Consider the following 24,028-nt stretch of genomic DNA (forward strand, 5'->3'; position numbering starts at 1 on the left):
AATATCGAATGAGAATAAAGAATGGAGAAAACGTAACTGCCATGCCGTGACAATATGGTTGCATTGCGACTGGGGTAAAGGCTACTCTTGTTCAAACACCTTTATTGCTTCTAGGTAAGAATTCTAAGAATGCAGTTTCTTTTACAATATCCTACTGTCTTTCCATCCAAAGTGGAACATTCTAGTACCCCCCCCCCCCCCCCCACCCCTCCAGCTAGCACCACACACACACACACACACACACACACACAAACACCACCAAACACACATAACACCACCAAAAACACCATTATAGCTAGCAAAGAATAAATACCGTTGTCACTGAAATGAATGTACTTTTTGCTGTTCAAATAAAGCTAAGTTTGTACATATTGTGCACCGACAAAACCCAAACCTCTGAAATCAAAGATCTATGAGAAATCTTTTCTGATTAAGTATTTATCCTCACATGTAGGTCCTAGGCTTTTTACACTCTCATACTTCATTGAACAGGAGATACACTGAGTAGCTCTGTTGTTAACCGAAGTTGTACACCAGGGGGCAGTAGGTAGTGTTGTGTTCACTGATCAGTCAGCTGTTTAGTTGTTGTGAAGACGCTGACTCATGGAAGGGAGCGCAGGAATGGATATTTACAGCAGAATCGGCGACAACATTGCATTAATTCCTACATTGGTTTCTTGCTGCCATGATGCTGCCAACTCTTCATTTAAGGTCACATCCTCCAGACTCCTTTGAAATCATGACTGTAAGGTATCGAGTATCTCAGAAAAAGAGTGCTCATCCAAAATTAGCTTAACTTGGTTCATACATTTTTTTATGAACAGCATAGTCCTAGATCAGATCAATAAATGAGATTTACAAATTTAACACAACTTCTGATAACATTCAACACAGTTTCCCTAGCTAAATGTCTTCTGGTGTGTTGAACTTAAATGTTGACGTTTAAATGAAACATCAAATGAAATGTTGTCTTCTGATGCATTCTGCAATATGTAAGGCGATTCATCTCAGCATGGCAAAAATATACATAACAATGACATGCTCTATCAGTGTTCCCTCCTTCTATTTTTCTACAGTTATTTTATGTTTTTGCACTTGCACTTACTTGTTAATGCAATTACATGAACAAAACTGTTCTTTTTATAATTTGTATGTTTTATGATATATATTTTAATCAGTAACATTTTCTGTACATAGCATAGTTATGTTTTGTTATCTGAAGTATAAATGGAAACTCTCAGTGAAAATAAAAGAATTAGCACCAGAAAGAAAACTGTAATAACAAGGTCAATGCTGTGTGAAAACGAAAGATTGAAAAGATTGATTTCTGAGAAATGATGTTTAGTAGGTTTTGACACAACATTTTTGCATGTTTTCTAGACTATTTTTGCATAATTGTTCTAAATATAACTTCTAAAGCAACAGACACAATACTCAGAATATGAAACTAGGTCATAATCCATCACTCAGAATCCGTCTATTTATGAGGCAGTGATGCACAAGACATCAGGGAAATGGACTGACTTCTGTTAAAATGCAAAACAGTTTGGGGACAAAGACAGATCTCTGTTGACAGTTTATACTGGTACAAAACACAAAGACACAAAGCAGTGCATTGAGGATCTGGTGCTGACACTCTCCTGGTACTTCCTGCATCCATCTAATGTGTGTGACTGGACCCAAATGCCTCAGCTCAGTCTCACAGTCTTTGCTGTGGAACAAGTAGTCTACATACTCAAACAGAAATACATCACAACATGCTGAACATGTTATACTAAAAAAAAACCCCAAAAAAACCCAAAACAGGGAGAGGAAGGTATTTGTATAGCATAAAATAGGCTATTAAAAAGGGGAAGTATGATTTTTTTGGAAATCTGTTGACAATTACAGTTATTTAACACATTTTAGACACAGGCAATCTCTTTTTTATATCACTGTGGGACCACATAATCATCTCTGGCATGTTCTGATAGTGACATCAAATAGCCATACGCACCGAGGACCAATCAGAGAACCTTTTTCACGAGCCACTCCTGTCGCTCCTCCTCTCTGACTTGCTTCGCGCAGTGACTGAGTGGATGCAGTTGTCATGGAAATGGGAGAGGCCTATGCGTTGGTGCCCGCTGCTGTTGCCATGGAAATACCGATGGAAGACATCGTCTCTCTTGAGATGAGCGAGAAGAAGATGACGACGCATCCGAAGACCACGGAGCGACAGGAACCTATTCAGCACCTCGGACAGCAGCTATGCGCCGGACCTCTTTTTAATCAGTCGAGACATTACATACTAATTGTAATAGGAGAAATTGCAACCGGTCTTCAGCTTGATTCTGTGAAAGAACGCATTAAACACGGTGAGTGGGTTAGCTTGTGAAGTTTAGAGACATCACCGCGATCCTGCTTGTAAACTCTGAAACTTCGTCCTCGCACAACTTTGTATACATTCGTTAACAGTTGTAAAAACCCCGTATCTAAGCGATTAGCGTAAATAAATAAATAAAAAATAAAATAAAAAATCAACCATATTCTCTTTTGTCCATTCGCCAAAAATAAAATTGGCTCATACAAACAAGACAGGTTTCGAATACATTTTAAATCCATGCTCTGTTACAAATAAATAACATAAAACACACACAACTCAGGTTTCTCAAAAACTTTACCAAACGTTGCAGACTATTTGCCGAAGCTTCCAGAACGCTGTGGTGGTACAGCGAACTCTTCAAGAAAATTTATGTGCTTCATTTTTAAGAACTAAACGATTGACGACAACAACAATAATAATAATAGTAATAATAATAATAATGATAATAATAATAATATCACACATTCATACATTTTTCAGCAGCCTCAATATTATGAATCTCATTAACCACGGCAACGACATGCTAAACATGAATACTACTACCAAAACAAGTTGTTTAATGTACATATCATTTATAAAGAAGTTTTTGTCGTTCCCCCAACAGGACTTCGCTCATGGGACATTGATCTTTCTGTGTGTGAATTGAATCAAGAGCTGCGGGTTTTTCAGACCAAACACTCTGCCACGTTCTCCTCAGAAGTAAAAGGTCAGTCAAATCTTGGGCCATCAGCAATAAAGGAGATGAAATAAATAAAAAAAAAGTAGAAAGTATTGTCTGAGTGAGAGAGTAGAGCATGAAGTGTTGTTTGTATTATGTACCAAGACAAATGCCGCATGATGTATTCTTTCCATAGTTCTACTCTGCAAGCAAATAACTGTCACTGCATGGTTTATGATGGGAGAAACATGAGTGGAGAGATTATAGTTTTATCTGTAAAGTAAACATTTTAGCACTATTGATTTGGTGGACAGACAGGTTGAATGTTCTGCAGCTTGCCGCGTGAAGTTGGCGGATATTTACTGACAGCCATCAGTCATATAACTTAAACAGACCTTCCACATGGCTCTGCACTAATACTGTGAATAGTGATGAAGCCTGTAGACAGTGCTGTAAAGTTGGATTTATAGCCACTGCAAAGTAGCATAGTACCACTCCCTCACACATGCACGTGCTTGTGCTCACACACACACACACACACACACACACACACGCACACACGCACATTCACACAGGCACACACACATGCACATGCAGACACAGTTCTGCTTTACAAGGGTGTTTTTCACGGTTGCAATTATTGTAAAATTATGTCTAAACCTGTGCATGCAGAAGTGTTTTATTCCTGCTCTGTTTCTGCACCTCTCTGGTGAATAACCTGCCAGTTTCTTCACAAATTATTCCTGCCTCACTGATAATGACAGTTCCTTCCTCAATCCTCAATCTTCTCCCTTCTCGCTTCTCACTCTCTCTCTTTTTTTGTTACTGCTTTAGTGGAGGGTGTTGGTACTAGAACCTGCCGATGGGATTCTTTCACTCTGTCAGGTTAAGTATAGGGATGCATATTATTAGTTATTCAAAGCAAAGTTTACGTTTTGGCTCTGACACAAAGGATATAGATGTTCACCAAAATAAATAAATAAATAAATAGATACAGCTGTAAACCTTTAAATTGCATCCCATTCCTTTGAAAATAAGCTGTAGTGAAATACAGTATGTGCCCTGTGAAAGTTATGAAAGGACAGTGTTAGTGTTGATGGCAAACATATATAGGGTATTACTTGTAGAGTCAGTTTAAAAATATTAGAGTAAGGGTAAGAGCTCTTCACACGTGAATTTGGCAGGCGTGGAGATATGACACCAGCATCATTTTTCCAGTAGTATCATTTTTTGTAAACAGTTACAGCTTTCACAGCATGAGTACAAACTCTAAATTTACAAAATGGTTCTCAGTTTACAGACTGAGTACACCAGCTCTAATCTGTGATGGTTTGGAGCCTGTGAAAGCGCAGAGGTGCTTCGAATCGTATATGTCACTGGAAAGATCTCTATGATTATCATTCCACTGATCCTTCCATCATCTCTTCTAAAGGCCACAATCAAACGGAATGACTGACCAACAGAAGTTCAGAGACACAGCAGTTGCATGTGCGCGTGCGCGCACGCACACACACACACAAACACACCCCATAGTGAAAACGGGGCTGAAAAGGCTCAGTGGTGTCTACTGAAATAACAAGAAAATTAGGTCATGATAACATTTAACATTTTTCTCTTTCGCCATGCTCAAACTTCAGCACGTGTACTTTGTGGGTATTATTGCTATAAGAAAATGACTATTTTTCCAAACAGATATATAACGGATCATGTGTACAGCTTAGAGAAGAGTGTCGCTAAATAGAAATGATGTATAATCGTGTGTGAAATGTGGCATATAACAGAATTAGAATGATGGCTATTGACTGAACAGACAAAAGTAGAACTGTTAGTGAGTGCATGGCTCTTCCCTGACTGATACTCAGCAGTAGAGTGTTTGGCTGTGAATTTTCAGTGGGTTGGTCAGTGCCTGACTCAGGCAGTAAAATGATACTGTATTGTGGCCAAGCTGTGCACAGCCTTGCTCTTTTTAATAACCACAGCCTGACACAGCAGAATCAAGACACACCCAAGCCCTATTAAAAAAACAACAACTGTCAATCAAACTTTCAAGAAGTTATCTTCACGTTTCCTTGAATTTTTGATGTGAATTACTTTTGAGGAATAAGTGGATCCACTGTGAAAATATGCTTCTTTGGAACAAGTTGTGTTTATGATAATGAAGGAAGAAGTGGGAGGAAAAAAACATGTATGAGGGGAAAGAAAATAGCAGACATGTGACTCATTACCCCAGAAAAACCAGTGATGGACACCCTTATGCTGTGTTTCAGTAGTGAAGGTCTTCATTGGTTCTGCTCTTGGGAGAATGCTTTACCGCTGTAGTCTTTGTTTACTGCCTAACACACATATACTTACACACACACACACACACACACCCTTCTCTAATGCCCTCTTACAGAATGCTGATCTCTGTTGTTTGAGAATTGATTGTGTGTGGTAGGGTATTGTGCAGTGTTGCAGTAAAATGAAAGGTAGATACTGTAAAATTACTTCGGGTCACAATGATTACAGAACAGTAACAAGGACAAAGAAAGCAAGAGAATACTGATGGGAAGTAACACTGACATCAACAACACATGATAATACATGCTTCACAGCCACAGGGAATATTAGCACTAATAGAGATGTACATTACAGGTTGGCAGGTTGTTGTCACAGTTAGAGTGAACAGAGCCCACAAAGGAGTTTGACTTTGAGTAGACAGCCTTCATGTAATGAGGAGAGTGGAGCTGCCAGGTTAAATTACCTTTCTCTCTCTCTCTCTCTCTCTCTCTCTCTCTCTCTCTCTCTCTATTGTAAGCATTCTTGGTTTCTAAGTGAGATCAGGCCACTCCTGCTTTATGCCCTCTGAATACTAATCAGGGTTTGTGGAATGCAGAGTCACTATGGCGACCAAAAAGCCCAAACCAAAAACCAAACCAAATCATTTTATTGTATCTCAAAATTCACCTGCATGTTACAAGAACAGAATGTCGACTACTCAAAGCTGGAGGAAAAATTCAAATTCTTCTTCTGGTATTACATGTATCTTAGACATTTTTACAAACACAATTTAACAGGCATTTTGTATCTGTGACACAAATATTAAAAGAAAAGCTGAGGCAGAATCAGACAGTCTTTCTGGGTTCCCATTTTTTAAAGTGCCTCCTTTTTTGATCTGAGTGCTGACTGGAGAGCAGCTGAAAACGACCCCTAGGAAGTGACATATGTTGCAGAAGTAAGCTCACATCCTTTTGGCAGACAAGCCAGATCCCTGTGTCCAGCCTTCCCCCCTACACGACAGGGGTGTGAGAGGAGAGATCACATGAGAAGTATAATGAGAAAAGAGGAAAGTGCAATGGCGGTGTCTCTGTGTGAGGCTGGGAACAGTGCTCTGACAACAAAAGAGCAAAAACCAAACTCCAAAATGTTTACATTGCCAAACATCAAAACCTCAAAACAGTACCAGTTCCGTTGCCCTGTCAATGTGATGTCATGCACAAACCATTTAAAAACACACGGAGCTGACACTCCCTTTGATTGGCGAGATGAAGTCCAGAGGAAATATTGACGTGTATAATTTGTATGCCTGAACCTGTGTCTGATCGCTCAGTCTGGTCAGATCATTCCTCACACTGATCCTGTTCTGGCTGTCTCAGACCACAGTTTTACAGCCAACACTGATGGATGGGCAGTTGGACATTCATTAAAGATCCCTTTACATTCCAGGAGTGTGTGTGTGTGTGTGTGTGTGTGTGTGTGCATGCGTATGCGTGCGTTTATGTGTGTGTGGGAGGGCGGGGGAAGGGGGGGCTCAGCTGTCAGTGCCATTGTTTAATTAATTTAGCTCTTTTCAGCATCATGCTGCCCATTACTGACTCTCACATCCATTCTCTGCTATAATGAACTGAGCTTACATTTTGGTCACCATAAGGAAAACAAACAGATAGAAAGATGAGTGATAGCATCTACAAAAAGGCCAGTCAGAGAAACAGTGCATCCCCAGCCCCTTTTCTCTTTCTCTCTCTCTCTCTCTCTCTCTCTCTCTGATACGCTCTCCAACCTCACTATTCTGTGCATGACAAAGGCAGAGATTGTTATCAATAAGGTTATCTGTCCTTATCCACACATTGCCTGCTGTAGGCAAAACAGTTTAAAGTAGTCAGCTCACACATGCTGAATCAACTATCAGTCATGTCATCAATAGTGTACTTTTGACAAAAATTCTAAATATAGATTCCTAAATATGAATATTTTATACTTTTGTATAAACTATAATCAGAAATGAACTTATACGCTGGAATGAGTTGGTTACCGACCAAAGGTGCAGTCATTTCTTTTCTTGTACCAGTGTGGCAAAGCTTTGATTTACCTCATATCATAATTCACATCAACATATATATAACTCCTGTATGTGTCAGTGGCATAACTGTGGCTTGGCTTGCTATGCACGGACCTGTTCTTTGTTGCATATAACAGGATGGAATGAGGGTCTTGTAGATTTTTTTTTTCAAGTTGATAAATAATGTAGTGTATGTTATTGATCCAAGTCCTTTATAATTCTGCTGTGTGTGTGTGTGTGTGTGAGTGTGTGTGTGCCTGTGGGCATTCAGTCTTCTGGTGTCATTGATTGTGGGGCTGATCCTGCTCTACACACACATCACAGTGAAATCTGATCCATCACCCTCATTCTAGACGGTTGGACAGACTTAGAGGTCATTTTTCCCACACACAGTATTACACAGAGGCTTTCACTATGATCATGCTTATATGCAAAATACAAATGATTGTCTGTGCATGAACAAACTACAGAAATAAATCATGTGTTTTGTTATTGCTTTACAAGACTCTCTAAACAGTGTTATATCTGTCTGGCAGCTGTTGTTTGAGGCTGTTCTTGGAGAATGATATAGCAGAATATTCTAGGAGTGGCTGCTAGTCTGGCTAGATGGGTGTGGCAAGTACATCGCTGCTTCTAACAGTTGTCTGGGATTTGTCTGGAATGTCCTATCTATACAGCTATAATCACTAGTCTTAGTTCTAATCTAATAATTGCAAATATTTTGAGAATGATCACTCATAAATTACTTCTATTTTGGTTATTGTCATTTCTGGACAAGTTTGTGTTTCCAGTTGTAAAATGCATTACTGATCTGTGTATGTGTATTACCACTGGGTGCAAAACAGGTTGTTAAGACATTTTGTCTATCAAAATATTCATTAACACGCTGCAGTAAGTGTGACTGGCCCATGGGACCATGCAACCTTTGTATGTGCTGAGAGATGATGTGGACTGGGATATTATTGCTGGGTTACAGTTACCACCAGTTCATACTGGGGTACTCCCAGTCCTATCCTGCAGCTGCTGAGCTGGTCTCAGCTGTGATTGTGGTGCATTACAATCCAGCCAAGCCCTGTCTAGCAGCAACCCCCCCCCCCCCCCCTCCTTCAACACACACCCTCTAAAGATCACATCACTCAATACAGCCCAAGAGTCGCAGTGCTACTACACCTTTAGACAGTCGGAAGTGGAGGAGCTTTTACAGATAGATATTAATGCGTTAGATGCAAAGAAAGTCTTGCATTTATGTACACAATGATAACACAAAAAGTGAGGCCTATCAGTTACACAGTGAGAAAGTGAAAAATGGCAGCAGGAAATTAATATCTGAAGACTGAGAAGCATAGAAATGCAGGTGTATCTTACTGACTCATGGTCTACTGCTTTCAGCGAGTTTCTGTGTGAGTCCTTGTATTCAAAAGGCTCAAAGTAGCACTGACGCCCCGACCCATGACAGACTCTTTGACATAACTGATTGTGGTGAAAAGATTCACACAAATGCACAAAGAACTGCAGAACTCGAGAGATAAATTTTATCGGAGACGCACAAAGTAGGAGCTAATTGCGTCGCTAATTAAGTAGTCAGCCTATTTAAACTACACAATGCATTGCTAGCTGTATTATATAGCAAATGCACAAGTAAACTATTTCTAACTTGTAACCACTACCTCGTCACATGTCATACTAAAAGTAACAAGTCTGTTTAATCTATGAGAAACTATGGCTGCCTCTATCAGAGCAATTTGGATACAGGCATTCGCCCTACTCTTCACCCCAAACTCATCCTCATTCAGTCTCTCTCTCTCTCTCTCTCTCTCTCTCTCTCACACTCACACACACACACACATACACACACACACACACACACACACACACAGGCCCCACCTACCTCATCTCTTGCCGACGCGCACCCTTGTGTAGTTGCTCTGCGAGGCACGCGGTACCCTGAGCATCTCAAATCACTAACGGTAGGTCTGATCGCTTATATATTTATGAAATATTATAACAATAGGAATGTCATTCAATTCTTATGGTCGGTATTTTCATGAGAGTGCCGATTGCCCATCGTCTTCGCGACTGACAGGAATTCATTAGCACTGATGACAGGCTCTGCGCCTTCTGATCGTCCTTGGGTAGTAAGACAGCTGTTGTCTCACCGCTTCACGTTTCACCTTCATGATTCATGTGCAAACTGTGTCATATCTGTGTTACGAGCTTGTTTCAAGAGTATAATGCTCGAGTCGACATGGTCGTCCTATAAGAGAGAGACGCCATTAACTGAATCTGAATATCCCTAACTGCACCGGGTTGTTATGATATGTATGTTATACTAGTTAAGTGGATTCTGCAGATCAGCACTTGCGCTGTCGATTGATGTATGAGATTCTGTTTTTTCATTTGAGTATCATGGTCGTCAGCCTGTTCACGGTCACTGTGAAGACATCGTTAAACTGAAGTTTGTGAGCTTCACGTCAGATTACAGATGAGTAAAAGTTACAGTGCACACTGCTTGTGACCTAATTTCTCTACGAACACAGAAACCACAAAATCTCTATATTTGCCACGGTTTCGTTCCTATCCTATGAGCAAGCGCCGTGTCCTTAAATCCCATAGGCCCCAAACAGAGCCTTGTCCGTTTTTTCTGATATGTGGTCATTTTGTGATATTTTTTTTTACTAAGTTGTCATTAGAACACAATATAGTTTCGAGGAGATACATTTAATACTGCGAACATCTGTTGTTAAACAAATGATGAAGCAAAATGGTGGTAAGGCCTACTTACTTTAGGGTAGTTAAAACTTTTGCTTTTTTAAATGTGTGCAATCGGTGTTTCATGTTAAAAACCAGGAAATATCGTGCCTTTCGCAGGACATTCTTTATCACGTTCGCACGGTGATGGTGATGGATAAGTCACCTCACGGTGTTACAGATGAAACTGCCTGTGCTGTTGTGTGTTAATCACACTAGCTGGAGGCAGTGTGCTTTGCTGAGCTCAGCTGGATCGGGTAAAGGGGAAAAGGTGGAGCACAGCAGTGTTGCTCCGACCTCATCACAGCTCCATTTTAGGATAACTCCACTGTGTTCATTTTTCTTGTTTTGTTGTAATGATCTTCACTCATTTCATCAGCCAAACAGGCCTGAATTGGAACCTGTCTCGCTCAGCAGGCCGTTTATAAGTGGAGAAGGACTGCTCCAAATCATGCACTAATATACACTGAACCTTAATTCCTAATCAAGTTATTTTTCTTATTCTTATTTTCGTCTTGTTTTTCAACGAGCAGTTTCTCTCGATTTGCTTATTAATTGTAAACTGATGAATGATATCTAGTCTGGAGGCTGTGCTGGCCTGTAGCGTACCTCTAAATGTTCCAACCATTCTCTCTCCTCACCTCCATTTTCTGGTATTTACTTTCACTTAAATATACATACAGGCCAAACCTAACCTTATATTCTTCACTGATTAAATAAAAATGGTTCCGTTAATGTAATCAAAAGTAGTGCGACCCTTGAAAGGCATCGGTAAGACTTTCTGAAGAATGTGATTTCCTTTATTTATTTTTCCACATTCTTTCCACTGTGTGAAATAATAGCTTTTTCTTTTTTTTAGTAAGACATTTACTATTTCACAAAATTGCACTAGACCTGTTAAGTGGCAGTTGATTGATGTAAATTTGTTACAGTGGTTGAGGTTGCATGGCCAAGGCAATGGCCAGAATTTCATTGCTACGGATGCGATTAAGAGGTCTTAACAGGATTAAATGCACAAGCTTCTACTGCTAGCTAAATCAGCTACCTCAGATTACCATGTAGAACTGGGGCACTATCTCTGCCCCTCTCTCTTCTCTTCTCTCTCTCTCTCTCTCTCTCTTTCTCCCTCTGGCCGGAGGAGAAATAAACTCTGCCAGAAAGCAGGGACCATATGGAAAGAAAGCATTCATATCACCAGAGCAAAGTTGTCATGAGCAGACAGTATATATGCTCTACTGTGTAGAGGTTATGTTGTACATTTAAGGTTATGTTGTACATTTAAAGAATAAAAATTATTCCTCATACATTGTAAATCTATTAATAGCTGTTTAGTAATTTACCCTGAAATCAATACACGCTGGACCTCTGTCCATGGTACCTCAGCACAGGCCCTACGTTTCAGTCCCAATCTCACTGAACTGCCTCACAATATCAAGGCCGCTGTAGCTTTCAGGATGTGATGCGAGCATGATTTTCAGTTTATAACATTGTTGTGTGATACATTTCCCCTGCAGTTTCAGTAAGCAGACGTTCCTGCCTTAGCAGTTTCTCTGGTGGTTAATTCATGCTAATTCATGTTAATTAATTCGCAAGCAATTAATGCTTACGAATCCGCTGAAAGTTAAATATGGTCCGTGGTCCCTTCCCCATAATAATCATTTCTATCATTATAAATGAAAGAAAATCCATATTTGTTCCTATTGTTTTGTAACAAGTCAAAGTAATACATTATAATTCAGCAAGGTAATCATATTAGGTAGATATTAATACTACATCTGTTTTCTCCCAATTCAGTTGTTTTATGTGTTGAAGAAAAGATGCATTAAATACCATATATCTAGAAAGTGTTTTTCAGTATTGTGTAAGTAGAAAGTGTTTTTATATCTTCCGAGGATTTCACGTAAAACAGACAAGAATAAAGTGATTTCAGACATACACCCCTCCCTGAATCCTGTAATGTCACAGGCCTGTCAGATTATTTAAATTAGTACAGATTTAAAACCGAAGGCATTGTTATTCATATCATTATACTGTGAAGATGGAGACTAATATTTGGATATAAAATTTCTGATTTGATCTCTATTAAATATAATCCACAATGACATTTAGTCTTATTCTATGTTTAGTCTTTTTCCGTGTTTACCAGATTTCTTTATTGCAAAAATGTCCAAATATCCATTGGAATGTGCCCATGAAATGTGGTACAGAAACATCAAAGTGTACTTTGTTTTGATGGTAGAGTCTGTAAAACTATAGAGATGACATCTTTAAATGGACTGTAATCATTTTCCATGGTTGTTAACCAAGCAAATGCATGCTGAATTCTGATCAGACTTTGCGATACATGAAAGACAGATACCATTGTACAGTTGCATTGCTGTTTTCATTAGATTAATCTGAGTGATTACATGTTGATTATTATATACACTTATACTGAAAATATTCTGCGCCTAAGCCATCTAATAGACACAGTGTCTTCAGATAAGATAATACCAGCTTCAGCAGTACTGTGGTCATCATGCCATCGGGGCGGTTTGAATGAGTGAATTCAGTACTCTGGTGAATCATTTTTTCTCTCTTTAACAGACTTAGAGGGATCTTGCAGTGAAGCAGAAGTTTAAATGGCAAGAGACCTGGGTTAACTCAGAGCTCCAGGCAGGTGTGTCTGAAGGGAAGGTGTTAAATGAACTGTATTAATGGATGATCTGGATAGGGCAATGGCTCAGCCTCACCAGTGGAATGAGATTTTTTTTTTTTATTTTGATTCTTCAGTGTGCTTCCAAGGAGTTATGGAAAATTCCTCTTATTTTTGGTTCCTGAATTTAAAATAGATCGTTTATACTAAGGCACCTCATGACCATGTTGCACTTGACAATTGGTAATTGTGATAGTAAGTTCTCTCCAGTCAGTGTGAGGGTGACTCTTGGTGGCATGGGACCCTGCTTGTCTGAAGGATCTCAGTCATGAGGGATTGTGCTGTCTCTGTCTGCACAGGACACTGATTTTGTTTTCTTTCCATCCTCAGGAAGAGCATCTGTAAGTCATGATGACAAGGTCCCCAATGATCTTTCAGTTCAGTGTCACACACTCAGTCACTGCTCATTTCAGATGAAAATAACATTACTCCAGATCCTACTGAGTAAAAGAAGAGTTGTCTAAAAAAGTGAAAACAGCAGTTCTCTGAGCACATAGACTGATTTGTCGTTTATTTTTGTTTTTATAGAACACAGTCCTGTTTTTGTCCTTGCTCATTTCCTTCTTTTTTATAGAAAATTCAAGACAGATATGATGCAATTTAGTGCCAACCTCATATTTGTACTCAATGGAAGCCATAGCAGATCACCCATTTTTTTCAGTAAATATACTGAAGGCATTCATGACATGGTTTTGTTTACTGACATTGCACAAACACATTAGTTTTATTATTTATTGTCCAAAAATAGCTGGGTCAAAACTGCTTGACATTTGTTTAATGGCTCCTTTGGTCTCCAAGATGATCTTTTTTTTTTATTAGAAATGCAAGCAATTTGAAGTGCAGCGCTGTGATTTGTTTATGTAGACGCTAAATAATTACGCTACCTGCTCAGGAAACCTTATGTTTCGGTATTATTGCCCTTATCTTAAATATGTATGTCCTAAATCTGCAGAGAAATATCAGCTCTGCCAAATCATCTGTTATTTAACTCCCCGTGCCCACGCTCCTCCCACACTGCAGTGAAAATTACCCACACCCATGTAAAGCAGCCGTAATGCTATCAGTTAAACAAAGCCAGTGACAATTGCATGTTCAATACAACATTTCTGATCTTTCCTGGTTACTGAAGTGCATGTATATGATTCAGTGAGATGCTTCATGTGTTCATTTACAGAGGGGCGGGATTTCTCTCACTCTCTCAGAAATGCTGCAATGCGTCGCAGCAGCAGGACTGGGTCAGTGTAACGCAACTGGCGGCAGTAGCCAGTTAACCGTCCCCATAGCAACAGCAAATAGATTGGCTCGTAGGAGCTTTGGTATATTGTTTTGCTTGTCAAGTAGAGGAGACGGCTTTCATAGGATTAACGTGTTCTCAGACAGAGGCAGCTGGAAGAAAATACGGAAACCCAGGGAGAATTGTAGAACATTCCAGCATTTTTAGGTCTAAATTGTCATCGGTTTATTGTACTGAATAAAACCAAACAGCTTTTGAAATGTGCCTGTGATTAGAAGACTTTATTCCGTATACGGGCCTGGTGATATTCTATGCTTGCATGTTGTCTTCACGGATGCATGCATTGCAATGTTCATGTCAGTCTGACTGAGTCATAAATACTTATTGGACACACTTGTCATCTGTTTGGGTTTAACATTTATCTTTTAAAGCAATGATTTTTAAGGGATCAAGTGGGCAAAATGCAGACTGTAATGAGCTGCTAACTGATTCCTTATATGTTTATGAGGTGTGTTGGAATTTTGAACTTGAACATGTTGTTTTTCCAACATTAATTCCTTTAATTATTCTTGCTCTGCAGGGCAAAGACTCCTGCAGTATAAAAGCGATGCCCTTGAGACAGTTGTCTTAGTCAGCCCATCTGAACAAACGACTGACCGAGAGGTAACAATCATTACTTTCTTGTCTTTGATCATTTAGCCCCAGATATGTATTTTGCACGTGATTTTGTTTTTGAAAATGTATGATGAAGTGTGCAAATTCAACACAAAACCGACTAAATGCGGACACTGAGAATATTTTGTTAGTACATTAAATCAGGGCTCCTCAGTCCTGTTCCTGCATTTAAGGTTTCTGCCTGCTCCATCAAAACAGCTTCAGTTAATCAAAGGCTGGCAGAGTTAATCAGGTGTATTACACTGGGGAGAGATCTAGCATGTGCAAGGCTATTGGCCTCCAAGGATTGGGAAATTTTGCTTTACGTGACAGTCAGTGCTTTGAGGGTTGTACCTTTTCTTTTCTCTTTCATTAGTAATTTCATAATATGTTGCAAAAATGTTACAAATTGTGATAAAACATCGATAACCTTGTGATTACAATCGTAATCGCATTGCAAACACTGTTGTGTAAGCTGTTTTCACTGTTCTGTGCAAGCAATAAACACACATTTCTTTCTTTCTCTCTTTCTTTCTTTCTTTCTCTCTTTCTACTCTAATCTAGATTCGCTCTCTACTTTTGGACTCTGCGAGGCACAAGTTGCTGGTGCTCAGTGGTCAGAGCTCTGAATGTGGGGGAGACATAATTCTGCAGCACGGAATTTTCAGTTGGGAAAGTTTATCAAATATCCTCACAGATTCTGAAGTAAGGAAACATATTGTGCATCAGGAACCATTTCAGTAAATTAAGCCAAACTATAAGGAAAATATAACAAACTTTGTTCATATGATTTCTTCTCTGCAGATTAAGAATCACTTGAGCAAGTCAACCCCAGATCAGCGAGCCAGGTTAACTGTGTGCTGTCCAGGAGAGGGGGGCTGGAGCTCCCAACAGCTCAGTCAGGAGTTGCTGGATTACAGACTGAACCCAGATCCTGTTCTACCAGAAATGGAAGGAATGACAGAATTTACAGAGTACATCTCTGAAACAGTTGATGTACCCTCTCCTTTTGACCTCTTGGAGCCACCAACTTCAGGCGGTTTCCTTAAGTTGTCCAAACCATGCTGTTACATCTTCCCTGGAGGTAGAGGAGACTCTGCCTTGTTTGCAGTTAATGGTTTTAACATCTTAATTGATGGAGGTTCAGACCGAAAATCGTGTTTCTGGAAGCTTGTGAGACACTTAGATAGAATAGATTCTGTTCTTCTCACACACATTGGAGCAGACAATCTTCCTGGAATAAATGGACTGTTTCAGAGGAAAATTGCAGAGCAAGAAGAAGAGAAATCTCATGATTCAAATGCCTGTGCTGACTGGATGAAAAATCTAATCTCACCTGAGCTTGGCGTTGTGTTCTTTAATGTTCCTGAGAAGTTAAGGACACCAGAATCAACCCTGAAAGTGAAAAGAAGCATTGAAGAGGCCTCTCTCACTCTGCAGTATCTTAACAAGCTAGGCATCAAACCTGAACCACTTTTCAGAGGTGTCAGTAACACAATAGAACCTGTCACCCTCTTCCACAAGCTAGGCGTTGGAAAATTAGACATGTATGTTCTAAATCCTGTAAAGGAAAGTAAAGAAATGCAGTTTTTTATGCAGAAGTGGGCGGGTAACAGCAAAGCAAAGACAGGCATTGTTTTACCCAACGGAAAAGAGGGTGAAATATCTGTTCCATATCTTACATCAGTAACAGCTCTTGTAGTGTGGATTCCAGCCAGTCCAACAGAAAAGATCGTCAGGGTATTGTTCCCTGGAAATGCACCGCAGAACAAAATCTTTGAGGGGCTGGAAAAGCTCCGGCACCTTGACTTCCTGCGATATCCAGTTGCCACTCAAAAGGAAATTTTGAGTGGGGTTCCTCCTTCAGTGATCAAGCAAACTAAAACGAGGCCGAGAACGGACAGCAAAGAAAGTCTCAAATCATCACCTAAAGTTCATTCTGTTTCAAAAGCAAGCAAGAAAGAGGCAAATGAAGAGATTGAGTCTAAGAGTGACTCCATCAAAGAGAATAAAATTGAGAAAAAAGATGATAAGAAAACGAAGGAAAGTGTTAAGCCTGCAAAACCTGCAAAAGCCAGCACAGACACAGCAGACACTGGAAAACAAGAAAAAAAGAAACTTTTGAAAGATAAATCACCTAAGAAACACATTAAGGACAGTACGCCCAAGATGGACGAAAAGAAAGACAAAGAAAAGAAAGACATAAAGAGGGAGAAGCGAGAAATGAAAAAAGATGATACTGCTAAAAAAGATGAGAAAAAAGAACCAAAAATGAAAGATGACAAAACAAAAAACACAGGAGAGCCAGAGTTAAGAAAGATCACTAAACCTGACCTAAAGCCCTTTACACCTGAAGTTAGAAAGACCTTGCACAAGGCAAAAGCACAAAGCAAACCTAAGACAGAAAAAACTAAAGCAGCAAAGGAAAAACAAAATAAGCCTGCCGCCAAACAAGCTGCAGCCAAGCAAGAAGATTACAGGTCATTGGTCTCTTCCCCTGAGGACCTTACGAAGGATTTTGAAGCTCTGAAACTGGAGGAATCTTCCAAGACCTTACATGGAGATGACAAAGTGGTGCCCAATCAATCCTCAGCTTTGTTAGACTCTAAGGAACCCTTGAATAAATCTTCAGATGAAGGGATAACCACAACAGATGTTGAAGCTGATTTCCCACATAAAATCAAAGAAGTCTATGGAGAAAAGAAATCTCCAACAAAAACTGGAGAGAAATTTGAGGAAGATTATGATGGCAAAATGGGTAACAAACACGCTAAAACGTCTGATATCACGGGAAAGGCAGATGACTTTAAGAAAATGCAGGGAGCAGTGAAACCAAAAAAGACAAACAGTGAAGAAGAAGAAGAAGAGGATGTCATTGAGAAAGCAGAGCTGGAGGATGCAGAGGATGTCGTTCATGAGGATGAGTTCAAGTATAAAAGAGAGGAGTCCAAAAAAGAGAAACCTGGAAAGGATTGGGACTCCAAACAAAGTGAACTTAAGTTTTCCAAGGCTGCCACTGCTGCAGAGCAGATTTCTTTCATACAAGACGAGACAATCCCTGGTTATTCAGAGACTGAACAGACCATCTCTGATGAAGAGATCCATGAGGAAACTGAGGACAGGCTTCCACATCTCCGCTATGATGTGGGATCTTATGATATTTCTGTTCCAGATGAACCAGGCTGCTTTGACACAGTTCATGGCGTACGAGAAATGAAAGCTCCAATTGCATCTGTTGCATCTGATTTATCAGCCAAAGGATTTATTGGAGGGCAGGAACCAGCATTGTCATCTTACTCAACCAATATCATTGCAGCCCCATTGGCAGAGGAAGAGCATATATCCTCTGCCACCTCCATCACAGAATATGATAAATTGTCTTCTTTTGCAACCTCTGTTGCCGAAGATCAGTCCATTGCATCTGTGACAGCACCTCCAACTGAAGAAACAGGGAGAAGCTCTTTGCTGCTAGACACTGTCAATAGCATACCATCATCCATACGCACTGAAGCTACCCAGGGAAGGGAGTACTTGCATTCTGCTGGAACAATTTCTCCAACTTCCTCACTAGAGGAGGACAAATGCTTCAAGTCACCTCCATCTGAGGAGTACCAGCCTGTTGTGCCAGAAATGGAAACCAGTGGAAAGATCATGCAAGTACACGAAGAAGATGATGAGGATGATGAGGATGAAGATCAGACTCCAAATGTTGACATATCACTTGGAAAACTTCATGAGGGTTATGCATCTGCTGCAATGCTTCAAGAGAAAGAAAGAATTTTTGATAAATCTACAACAATATCACCCCTTGCCTCTCCTTTAATGTCTGCCCAATCACAAACAGAGGAAGAGAAATTGTTGTCCGTTTCTAAAGATGGTTCAAAAACTGGAGATATTGGAAAACCACTCTCCTCCTCACCTTGTTTTTCCAGTACAATGGAATCAAGTGTTACCTCAGAGGGTGAGGAGAGATGTGTTAGTCCAGATGACAGCACTGTTAGGATGGCCTCTCCAACTCAGTCAGGGCCGACCAGCAGTGGCTACTCACCTACTGAGGAAAAGTCACAAAAGCTCATAGATTCAGAGAAAGAGGAAAAGAAGGACAAGGATGCTTTTGACACTCAGAAGTATCCTCTGCACGAATCAGTCATTTCTTCAGATGCTAAAAAGAAGACGACCTTTGTGAAAATACAAGACGATGAAGCTGAGCCTTTTAGAAAAGGCTTTTCTAACAGGAAGGCGACATTTGATGAGTCTGATGAAGATGATGATGAGGATGATGATGAAGAGGATTATTACCCAAAGAAGAATGTTAAGACCTGTGGTAAAACAAAATATGCTGAAGAGAGGGAAAGCACATTCCTTGATGAAGAATATACTTGTGGAGCGAAATCCCTGAAAGAGGAAAGACAGAAAGACAGCATGGAAAAGACAGAAAAAACTCTGGGCAAAGACAAAGAACACAAGTCTCAATTTCTCAGCTCTGATGAGGATGAGGATGAAAAAGAAGATGGTACATACTCTAGCTTAGCAGGGCCTCAAGCCAAAAAAGATATTTCATTATCAGACAAAGATGATTCTACGGCAACTTACAAAGAGGGGGAGAAAAATGTTCATTTCAACCTGTACGCTTTCCCAGAACGTGAAAGTCGAGCCACGGGCCTTAAAGGGGATTATGAGAGAGAGGGAAGGCAAGATACTCCCTATGTAGGGAAGAGTTTCACATATTCTGATGTATATGACAGCAAGTCAAGTTCAGTGGATTCCAGTTCATATTCACCCACTCTGCATCAGGATAGCATGGATAAATCAGATCATACAGATTTAAGAGAAGCAGAGAAGAAAGATATTTCAATGGCAAGCCAGAAAATTTCTGAAAAGGAGGATTCAATGAAAGGCCTTGCATGGAGTGAAACCACTGAAAAAGCCTCCAGTGGTTTTTCATGTTTTACTGACATTTCAGAGGTCAAGCCCACAGAAAAAGATAGTAAAATGGAAAAAGGAACAGCACAGGAATCTTTACTTTTTCCAAAAGAGAAGGACCCTTTTGCTGTTAAATGTGATAAGACTGACAACCAAGTCAGTGCTGTGGTATCAACCCATCATCTCAAGGATGACCTCAGTACTTCCAAAGATGTGGTCAGTGGACTGTCTCTGGTTGGTCAGTCAGTGAGCAGTGAAAAAGTGTCAGGTCCAGGGAGAGATACAAGGGTGTTGTCTACAGGAACAGATGAGGAGGATGAAGAAGACGATGATGCCATGTATGGCAGATTTGCCTGTGACAGCGATTTGGAGAAAGATAAGAAAGACAGATCTGAAAAAGAATCCAGAAGTCCATTTAGTGGTTTTGCCAGCACTGGGTCTCTTGGGTTCAAAGATGAAAAGAGGGATAGTCTCTCACGTGACCACAACCTTGGTATTGATAGTCGTGGGCAATCAACTGCTTCAGCTGCCTCTGAATTCACCATGGATGAGAAAGATTCTGCAGACTTGTCTCGACAGAGTAAAGGTGCAGTCTCCTCCTTGCTTTCTGAGGGCCACGTAACAGGATATTCTGGACGTCAGCAGTCATATGATGAAGATGAAGATTCTCTCTTATCGAGTCAGTTTTCAGGGAAAGACAGGAAAGATCAGTCATACTTACCATTGTCTATGAAGTCAAATGAAGACCAGTATTACCATGATGAGAAGGGTCTTGAGTTTGAAAAACAGAATACACTAGATATTACAGGTAAAAAAGGAGGAGATTCTGCCTCTTCTGGATTCCACTACACCACGTCTGCCACTGCATATTCCTCATCGTCATCCTATAGCCACTCATCTTCAGCTTCTGCCAGTCTCTCTACCAGTCGACAGTTTGGAGATGAACTGGAAACCCCTGCCAGTGCTGGTTTTGAATATTCAGCTTTCAAAGATGAGCATTCTCTTGTGATGGACTCCCCCCTCTCTAGCTCCAGTGGTCCGGTAAAAGATGAGTATTTAGAGGTCTCAGAGAAGCTGACACCCGCCACAACAACAGCAGAGTCTACCTCCAGCCTCGCAAGATTTTCACCTCTTTCGCCTTTTGAGGAAATCAAACCCTTCCCCCCTCAGATGGTTACCTCTTCTGATGATAAAAAAGAAATTTCTGGTTCTTCAAGCATCTTTGACAAAGTTGACAAGAGTTCCCTCAGTGCATGTTTTTACAAGCCAGATGAGAAATGGACCAGTGATTCAAGATTGCCAGCAGAATTTGGGGCAAGTGGGCCATATTCTCAGTTCACTGGCTCTACAGAAAAAGACTCCATGGCAAAGGATCTGTTTGGTGCAAGTGCATCTTTAAAACCTTCAGCTGTCCCCAAGGAGAAACAACATTTTGTAGATACAGAGAGTAGTGAAGAGGAGGACTACATGACTGAGCAGTATAAACAGCAGTACCAAAGTTCTCCATTCACAACCCAAACAGAAACCTTGTCTTTGTCTGAGAAGCATGCACTGGATGCCACCTCTACTAAGACAGCTCTTCCAGATGTTCTTAGTTCATATACATCCTCGGTCCCACAGCCATCCAAGGAGGATGCATCAAATGGGCCTTCAGATATCAGTATGAGTGCAACCAGTGCTGTCAGTGGAACTAGCAAGATGACACCAAGTATGCCCAAAACAGAGTTGAGAAGAGAGGATACTGAGGTCAGAAAACTGAGAAGTCCATTTGAATGGGAAGTACAGCATCAGAGAGGGATGTACCCAGGGTCCTCTCCACCACATTATAGACATGAGGATGAGTATGAGGAAGAGGAAGAGATGGAACCTGAACATCCCGCTCGCCCTCTTTCTCTGACATCCACAGATCTTGCATCTCAGTCATCCTATTACAGGGAGGAATCAAGTAGACATGATGATGATTCTGACCATCCTCCTGATGTGTGTATGGGAGCAACCCCATATTCTTCCTCTACGTCTCCGGGTTACTCCTCAAGTGAATACAAACAGCGAAAAGGAGATATGTCTCCATCATTTATCAATCCTGGTATTCAACACCTATCTAGTGATGAGGAGGAAGATGTTAGTGATGACGATAGTGATCAACAACAGATGTCTGGCAAGAGGAGGTTCCACAAACAACCTCATCAGCACTCTCACAGTCAACACAAGGAAGATAGTGAATCCCATCACCTCTCTGGACCAATGTCTACTGGGATTGGGCTAGCTGGAGAGGAAACACCTCCAACTTCCGTTAGTGAATCACTCCCTTCACAGTCAGATTCTGATGTGCCACCAGGAACAGAAGAGTGTCCTTCAATTACGCCAGAAGGAAACATAGATTCTGATGAAGATGCAGATTATTTACCGGTGGATAAATCATCGACAGCCTGTGGAGGAAGCAAACATCACTCTACCTCACGGAGATCATCAGAGAGGACCCGTGACCCGTTACCCTCACCAATGATGGATCCTTCCCCTCGTTCTCCTCATCCTGATGTTTGTATGGTGGATCCAGAGGCCCTGCTCACAAACCAGAGTCAGACAGAGAAACAACTCAAGAAAGACCCAAAAACAAAAGGCTTGCGTAAATCGGGAGGGAAGCCAAAGTCTGCCTCCCCAGCTCGCAGGCGCAAGAGATCTCCAACACCTGTAAAGCAAACTTCAAAGGACTCCTCACCACGTTCCTCCTCTCTGAAGAAGAAAGAAGTAGAAAAGATGTCTCGAGGGTCAAGGATGTCAGACGGGCAAGGATCCAAAGAAGATGACTTGTCCAGGTCAAGTTACAACCCCGGCAGAGGACTCATCAATGGGCTTAAGAGCAGTACAGGTACATGGTACAGATGTTGCATTAACGCTCACACATCAACATTCAGTGATACACAAGTTATAACCAACGAATAGTTTTAAACAACAGCTCCACAAAGCAGCAAACAACAGAGCTAGCATTCTGTGAGTGACTTCAGAGGTCGTCCTTTTTTTAAGGAAATGAGAGAATGAGTTAAAACAACATAACAATCCTTATTCTTTGAAAAAGCAGATCCTGTTTTTAGCATCACTTATAATAAATTACAAATGAACTGCAAAAGGATTGAGGGCTGGTAAAAATCAAAAGTAGATTGAGCCTCACCTGATTGAAAGCAAATGGCTGAGGAATAGTGACTGTCACGTATTTCTATGTGGATTGAGTTTTGTGGTGCATTATGCATAACTAACTAACTATATCCAACAGGTTCAAGCTCCACAAAATCCAGTTCTGTACTGCCTCCTGGCCCCCCAATCTATGTGGACCTGGCCTACATCCCTAACCACTGTAGTGCCAAAAACGTAGATCAGGAATTCTTTAAACGAGTACGATCTGCATATTACGTGGTGAGTGGAAATGACAGCGGCAGTGGCGAGCCAAGCCGTGGAGTTCTGGATGCATTGCTTGAGGGCAAAGCCCAGTGGGGATCCAATCTGCAGGTATCTGACAGCAAAACTGTTACCTATAACATTTTTCGTGTTCCCAGCTCAGAGACTGGCAGAGATTGTCAGTTCTAGCAAAGACTCCATGCATGCTTAGTGTATTATATGCAGGGATTTAATCTGTAATTTATGGCCTTTATCAAAATCTCTTTTATTCATTTAAAGAGATGTTACCGTTTATTTTCTATCTATACTTCTCAAAATGTTTCTTTGTAATGAAAGTATATACATAGTATCTCCTTTTGTGCTTTGCCTTCACTGTTTTTCAGGTGACTCTGATTCCTACCCATGACACTGAGGTAATGCGAGACTGGTATCAGCAGACTCATGAGAAGCAACAGGAGCTCAACATCATGGTTCTGGCTAGCAGCAGCACTGTCGTAATGCAGGATGAGTCTTTCCCAGCATGCAAAATTGAGTTCTGAGTCTGACACAAGCTCCAGTTTCCATCTCAAACTTTCAAACGGTCCTTTACAGCTATGTTTTTGATTAAATTGGTATACATTTTAAACATTTATCTGAACTGATCTCACCAGGCTTTTACTGACCTCCCCGGTAAAAAACAAACAAACATATCCAGCTATTAATTTTTTTCTAATCAATATTTGTTAGCATAATAGAGTAGCTCAAGGAAGTTGTGCCTTTATTTTCTGAACTTCCAAGGTAATAGACATAAATGATCATCATTTTAAATAAGAAACAGCAACTGTAATCTCTACAAACCTCAAGATGAATCTTTGTGGCCAAATTAATCTTGATATGGGATACCTACACCTTTACAGTAGTCATTTAAAAGATAAAATGAAAAATATTAAGCTAAAATGCCTCAAAAATCTGATGTTTTTGTTTTTGATGGGATGAAGCACAAGTTTTTTTGAGTTTTTATTTTCTTTCCTGAATTACAACCAACTGCCAAAATACTGCATTTG

The 24,028-nt window shown here is 40.5% G+C and overlaps 1 protein-coding gene across 1 annotated transcript; it reads left to right on the forward strand.

The window, feature by feature from the left end:
* The first annotated feature begins 2,278 nt into the window (after window positions 1–2,278).
* On the forward strand, window positions 2,279–23,524 carry map1aa (microtubule-associated protein 1Aa). Its single transcript, XM_030765636.1, has 7 exons — window positions 2,279–2,354; window positions 2,967–3,068; window positions 14,596–14,678; window positions 15,234–15,374; window positions 15,474–22,461; window positions 22,864–23,096; window positions 23,369–23,524. Exons 5-7 carry the CDS (start codon window positions 15,618–15,620, stop codon window positions 23,522–23,524), a joined length of 7,233 nt encoding a protein of 2,410 aa, XP_030621496.1. The 5' UTR covers window positions 2,279–2,354; window positions 2,967–3,068; window positions 14,596–14,678; window positions 15,234–15,374; window positions 15,474–15,617.
* Window positions 23,525–24,028: the final 504 nt, after the last annotated feature.

The sequence above is a fragment of the Chanos chanos genome, chromosome 2 (genome assembly GCF_902362185.1).
Source record: "Chanos chanos chromosome 2, fChaCha1.1, whole genome shotgun sequence".
Lineage (NCBI taxonomy): Eukaryota > Metazoa > Chordata > Actinopteri > Gonorynchiformes > Chanidae > Chanos > Chanos chanos.

Bases quoted from the DNA above. Each gene is read 5' to 3' on its own strand.
- map1aa (XM_030765636.1), top strand. From the start codon at position 15,618: ATGGAAGGAATGACAGAATTTACAGAGTACATCTCTGAAACAGTTGAT. The intron at 22,462-22,863 runs GTACATGGTACA...TATATCCAACAG, and splicing joins TGGGCTTAAGAGCAGTACAG to GTTCAAGCTCCACAAAATCC. The intron at 23,097-23,368 runs GTATCTGACAGC...ACTGTTTTTCAG, and splicing joins AGTGGGGATCCAATCTGCAG to GTGACTCTGATTCCTACCCA.